The sequence below is a fragment of the Salvelinus sp. IW2-2015 genome, linkage group LG30 (genome assembly GCF_002910315.2).
Source record: "Salvelinus sp. IW2-2015 linkage group LG30, ASM291031v2, whole genome shotgun sequence".
Classification (NCBI taxonomy): domain Eukaryota; kingdom Metazoa; phylum Chordata; class Actinopteri; order Salmoniformes; family Salmonidae; genus Salvelinus; species Salvelinus sp. IW2-2015.
This window is the reverse complement of record NC_036869.1, coordinates 14,129,193-14,135,943: the sequence shown is the minus strand read 5'-3', so window position 1 is coordinate 14,135,943 and position 6,751 is coordinate 14,129,193. Positions and strand designations below refer to the sequence as shown.

The 6,751-nt window shown below is 41.8% G+C and overlaps 1 protein-coding gene across 1 annotated transcript; it reads left to right on the top strand.

The window, feature by feature from the left end:
* Positions 1-2,694: 2,694 nt before the first annotated feature.
* On the top strand, positions 2,695-6,183 carry LOC111954995 (thioredoxin-interacting protein). Its single transcript, XM_023974996.2, has 6 exons — positions 2,695-3,159; positions 3,776-3,851; positions 3,955-4,102; positions 4,574-4,933; positions 5,226-5,528; positions 5,645-6,183. Exons 1-6 carry the CDS (start codon positions 2,904-2,906, stop codon positions 5,690-5,692), a joined length of 1,191 nt encoding a protein of 396 aa, XP_023830764.1. The 5' UTR covers positions 2,695-2,903; the 3' UTR covers positions 5,693-6,183.
* Positions 6,184-6,751: the final 568 nt, after the last annotated feature.

The following is a 6,751-nucleotide window of genomic DNA, read 5'->3' as shown; positions in this document are numbered from 1 at the left end:
TGGGGCGACCGTTAGAGATATTTGGAACTCACGCATGAAAGGGTTAACCTGTCTAGCCCCAGCGTTCCGCTAGCGGAACTCCTCCCACATTCCACTGAAAAGGCAGAGCGCGAAATTCAAAAAATATTTTTGAGAAATATTTAACTTTCACACATTAACAAGTCCAATACAGCAAATGAAAGATACACATCTTGTGAATCCAGTCAACATGTCCGATTTTTAAAATGTTTTACAGCGAAAACACCACATATATTTATGTTAGCTCACCACCAAATACAAAAAAGCACAGATATTTTTCACAGCACAGGTAGCATGCACGAAACCAACCAAACTAACCAAGAACCAACCAAACTAACCAAGAAACAACTTCATCAGATGACAGTCCTATAACATGTTACACAATAAATCTATGTTTTGTTCGAAAAATTTGCATATTTGAGGTATAAATCAGTTTTACATTGCAGCTACCATCACAGCTACCATCAAAAATAGCACCGAAGCAGCCAGAGTAATTATAGAGACCAACGTGAAATACCTATATACTCATCATAAAACATTTCTGAAAAATACATGGTGTACAGCAAATTAAAAACAAACATCTTGTGAATCCAGCCAATATTTCAAATTTTTTAAGTGTTTTACAGCGAAAACACAATATAGCATTATATTAGCTTACTACAATAGCCTACCACACAACCGCATTCATTCATCAAGGCACGTTAGCGATAGCAATAGGCACGTTAGCGATAGCGAATAAACCAGCAAAAGATATTAATTTTCACTAACCTTCATAAACCTTCATCAGATGACAGTCCTATAACATCATATTACACAGTACATATATGGTTTGTTCGAAAATGTGCATATTTAGAGCTGAAATCCGTGATTACACATTCTGAAAACTTAGCAGCTTTTTCCCAGAATGTTCGAATATTTTTCTGACACTGACCTATTCTGACCAAATAACTATTCATAATCTTTACTAAAAAATACATGTTGTATAGGAAATGATAGATACACTAGTTCTTAATGCAATCGCCGTGTTAGAATTCTAAAAAGAACTTCATTACGATATGCAGCTTACGTTATTGCGAGAGAGCCCCCAAAATCTGGGCGCTAACTAAAAGTAAACATGTTCGACAGATATATGAAATACCATCATAAATGGGTCCTACTTTTTGATGATCTTCCATCAGAATGTTGTACAAGGGGTCCTTTGTCCAGAACAATCGTTGTTTGGTTTTAGAATGGCATTTTTCCCTCTCGAATGAGCAAGCAAAACTAGCTAAGTGGCGCTAAGCTCTCCTTCGTCACCAAACGCAAAGAACGCAACACGCCTAAACTCCCGAAAAAATTTCAATAATCTAATAAAACTATATTGAAAAAACATACTTCACGATGATATTATTACATTTATCAAATAAAATCAAAGCCGGAGATATAACACGTCTATAACGAATGCTTTTCAGATGCCAATACTGGTGACCTTTATGCGCTTCCTGAACAAAGGAATTCTGGGGTCATGTCATCTCTTTTCACCATAGAAAGAGCTAGAGACCCCATTTCACCTCTCACAGCCTATTGACATCTAGTGGAAGGCGTATGAAGTGCATGTATACTAATAGAATTCAAGCAAACGATTAGGGAYGCCCTGGAACAGAGCCTGGATTTCAGATTTTTCARTTTCTGACAGGAAGTTTGCTGCAAAATMAGTTCTGTTTTACTCACAGATATAATTCAAACGGTTTTAGAAACTWGAGAGTGTTTTCTATCCAATAGTAATAATAATATGCATATTGTACGAGCAAGAATAGAGTACGAGGCCGTTTAAATTGGGCACGATTTCCCCCCAAAGTGAAAATAGCGCCCTCTATCCTCAACAGGTATTAATTCGGCCAGCCTATGCTGGGAACTTTAGAGTCCGTATGTTAGTTATCAATATGTCGTTTTGGATGTTGATTTAATAATAGCAGTGGATGTACACTGAACATCACCCCTCATAAATGCAGTGCTGGCTACTTTTTCTAAGTGGGTTTCATGGAATAACAAACCGGAGGAAAATGTATGTAGTTCTTTTTGATCCTTTTGAGGATGATTGTAAGTTTTATGTTGTGTGCAGTGTGTGAACCTAATCACGGTGTGCTTCCTTCAAAACCCACTGAAGGCTTTGCCAAGCCTACGTAAAAATATGACCAAAAGGTTTTACAAAAATATTCCAAAGCAAGCTTGTCCTCAAACAACTCTGTCAAATTGTTTTCCCAACACGACTGACAATAGTTATTGCCATAACACTAATTTATCCACTACCAGGATGGAAAATGTAAATCGATGGGGCTGTAAAATACTAAATCATATATTAGATTTGAGGGCAAATTAATTCTCTCCTTCCTGTCCCGGGCTTGTGAAGTTAATTTCTTTCTCCAGACAAGCGTCTAGTCTAGCCACTCCTCCGCATCCGTTACAGCTGCTGAGCACTCGCGCTATCCTCTCAGCCACGAGGTGTCCACGCGCAGTTCCCGGGTGGTGATTGGTTAAAGACGACACAAACATCTTTTTCAACCAATGATAGTGATGTGCATGCGCTGAGCCATGATGTGCATTCTGCTTCCACATGCTCAGTTTAGGTGATCGACAACCCTGGTGAATCACTGGCTGGTGTCCTCATATAAAAGCTGCGCCTTCTTGGTTTATTGCGCACACTGTTAACATGATAGTAGGTAACCCATGAGTTTAGTCGTACGCTATAAAGCAAGCATTTTGCTCTGCTTCACAATCGTAGACCTCTGAACCTCACTCACTCAATCATATTGACAGTCTAATTGAACAACAAAACTTCGAATTGGAATAGCTTTGAACTTCTTGCAGTTCAAATCTTCGACTTGAATATCGATTAAATAGCGAACATGGTTGTTATGTCAAAGAGAGTGAAGACCTTCGAGGTTATTTTCAGCGATCCTAGCAAGACGTTTTACTGCAGTGGAGACAAAGTAGCCGGGAAGATCTTGGTGGAAGTAGCTGAGGTGACGAGAGTCTCGGCTATGAAAGTGCTCGGAGTTGGATGCGCAAAGGTGGAATATGCCAAAGGAAAGCAGAAATGCCGAGAGGAGAATGAGTACTTGAGATACGAAGAGGTTGTTCAACTTGATGACCAGCCAGCTGGTAAGATCCTTCTAGAATTTCCCCAAGCAATCAATATGATAACTTGTTTTTAAGTGTAGCCATGGGGATGCCCGTTTAGCTGGTGCTGCTGTCGATGATGATGAACTTGCTAGCTGAGGTTAGTGACTCAAATCAATTTCGTGATAATGACATGCATTTCAAATGTCACTGTAAGGGTCGAATTACAGATTAAGTTCATGTGAAATAACGTTATTAGGTTACTTTACCAAGAAGTTATATTTGCTGTTATTTAGACTGAAAGTGACCCCTACTTATGAGGAGTCATTGATTTAGAGTTGAATTTCATGGAATGAACAATGCAAAAGATTATGGCAGCATTAACTGAGGAGTGTATGGTCAGTTGATACAGGGAATCCCCTTATGAGGTGTCAAGCATTTAGTATCTATGTTTCACCATACTTGGCAGAGTGGCATGGTGTCCTTGGCAAACCCCCAACACAAGGCTTGGCAGGAAGTTAACATAGCTGATAAAGTCCAGGTCTAGTATAATACAGGCCAGCTGTAAAGTAAAAATAAAATAAACCAACCTTTTGCCTGATTAGTGGAATTGGCAAGATAAATCACCTTTATTAAATAGCTATTTTTTCATTTTCAGATCAAGATGGATCAGTTCTCCTTAGACCTGGCAACAAGTATGAGTACATGTTTGGATTTGAGCTCCCCCAGCAAGGGTAAGTCTCTGCATTGGCCTGTTCTTTTATTGAGTCAATACAATAAATCTTCCTCTCTGGGTCTGTGGCTCTGTCTTATCTTTACCTTTTTGTTTTTCCAAAGGCAGATTGTGTCTTCCTACAAGGGCAAGTTTGGGTATGTCCAATACTATGTCAAGGCCTTTATGGAGAGGCCTGCTCAGCCTGCCCTGGAGTGCAAGAAACACTTTGAGGTGGAGGAGCCCCTGGATGTGAACACACCAGATCTGTTGGTGAGTTCATCTCTCACTTACCGCAGCCTGAACTGCAAAAGTAGAAATAGCTGAGTTGCATGCTAACTTGCCACTTGAAGTCTGAAAGGAAACTCATCTTTAATAGTATTTCTGATACACAACATATGACATTTTGAAAGCATTAAGAGTGAGCAGTCTGTATCGCAGACTTTTCCCTTGAGCTATAATTTTAAATGTGGGATTAGTCGGGTCCTGACGTAAAGCTTCAGGTCGGGCACCTCTGTCATATCCTGCGCATCTGCCTTCCTTGTAAAGCCTTAAAGCATGGACAGATTTGACCACATGCAATTCAGGTCATAGACCCTAGAAGTCTTTAAATTATTAAGTTAACTCGGCATTTATGTGGACATGAAGGAATAGAGATATTGAATTGGAGCTCTAAAAAACATGGTTAAACATCTGTTCAAGTGAGCCCCTGTGAAACCACTATTTTTCTTGCCCTCTCTTCAGTCTCCTACAGGTGGCATGAAGGAGAAGAAGGTCACCTGCATGTTCATTCCTGATGGCCAGGTGTCCCTGAACGCCAAGATTGACCGCAAGGGGTTCTGTGAGGGTGAAGACATCTGCATCTGCGCCAAGTTTGAGAACACCTGCTCACGGATTGTAGTCCCCAAGGCGGCCATCATCTCCAAGCACACCTACCAGGCCAATGGCAGGACCAAAGTCTTCCGGCAGAAGCTCTCCTCAGTGCGCGGCAACCACATCATCTCCGGCATGTGCGATGCCTGGCAGGGCAAGACCATCCGGGTGCCCAAGATCAAGCCCTCCATGCTGGGCTGCAACATCATCCGTGTAGAGTATGCCCTCATGGTGAGCATCTTGATCCCCTCCAACTAGCATAATAGCATAGTGCTAATGGTTTTGGTTGTAAGCAGCCGTTTCTAGTAGCAAAGAACTTTCATTGGGGAAATTAAGTGTATTGATCAACCTTCAAACTAACTCATCATAGACATGCTTGTAATACTATGGTCACTACTGTAAATCCGCCAGATCCCTTCAGTTGGATAAGGGGATTAGCCAAGTGACCGCACTAGTTTAGACATGCAACCTTTTGAAATGGCCACTCGGCAAGTCTGGTTTCTAATGTTATCCCTTCCTCCAGATCTACATGCACATCCCAGGCAGCGAAAAGCTGATCCTGGAGCTGCCGCTGGTCATAGGCACAGCCGGCCTGGGAAGCCGCACCAACAGCATGAGCAGCACAGATGGCTCAGTCAGCAACGCCTCAGCCAGCTGGGTGTCCCTGCGCATGCCTTCTGCTCCCCCCAGCTACTGTGATGTCACGCGTGACTGCCGCCTGGACCAGCCCCTCACGCCCCTGCTGAATGACTACGATGGTGACGACAGCCCCATCTTCATGCACGCCTCTGCATTCCAGTTCCCGAACCTACCTGCCTACTCTGAGGTGAGTGTCTCGAAAATAAATGCAGAGTGATTAAGTGATATCTCCATGATGGTACTAGTTGAAGGGTGATTGAATTGATGAGCAGGTGATCTAACAAAGCGTCTCGTCTGTTTCAGGTTGATGAGGAGTTCAGTGGAAACGCTCACATGCTGCAGGTCTGCTGAACTACCTTGTCGCTTCCAGAACTCTGGTCCACTGCACAAGGGCCACTTTCGGCACTTAGCTCACTTGAGTACAAGAGCCAAACTACTTATGGAAGAAGTGTTGGACGGACTTTGAGAAGTGATGTTGCGGATATCGGAGCTGGCCCTGCATCGAGAAAGGAGGAGGATGTGAAGTGCAAGAGGCTGAAGTGTTCTTGTGCCCGTGCTGTCGGCAATCTTTGCTGCGCCATCTAAGCTGATCTTGTTCTGTTTCCTCCTGAGCTGTTGCTGTTCTGGTTTCAGAACGTGACACTGCAGACCTTGTGGTTTGCGATGTCTTGTCCATTAGTTTCCCACCGGGGCCAAGCACATGTTGACAAGGCCCCAACTGATTATGAATAAGCTCTTTGCTTGTTGGGTGTCCGTCCTTCATAGTGTATAGTCAATTCATATAATTCCTGTATTTCATGAAAATTGGGATTTCATCTGAGGAACCATATTTTTGTTTATTTCTAAAATGAAAGTAAGCAATTTTGTTTGACAGACAGATGTTAAGAGAATATGTTGCTTTTGATAATTATGGCATGTTGAGAGATATATTCTCCCAAGGGACAATCGTGCCGAGTCCATATATTTTTCTGTACCAGTGTTTTTGAAAATGTTAATTCTATGTGGTATTGCACTTTTTTATGGATGCATATTGCTCTGTAACTGCCTACAGGAGATCTCCTGGTTTTAAAAAACCAAGGTTTCTGTTATGTTTGAGTGTCCAAAACAAACCTCAATATATTATGGCAAGGGCTCAAATAATTTGTTCTTCCAATGAGGGCTGAATCACTAAGCCAAACTGGGGTGTATTTAGGCTTAACTCCTCACACATGATATCAGACGTTGACTAATGAACGTATGTGAATATTATTGTCAATATATTTGGTTTCTCCTAGACAGTGTTTTACTGTGGGATGCCTAAGCAGGCCCTCAACTGAATGACCAAGACTGATCTGTGAGAACACATGCAATGCATCTTTTATATTTTGTCCAGATCATATTTTTTTTTTGTATGAGACCCTATGGGTTAGT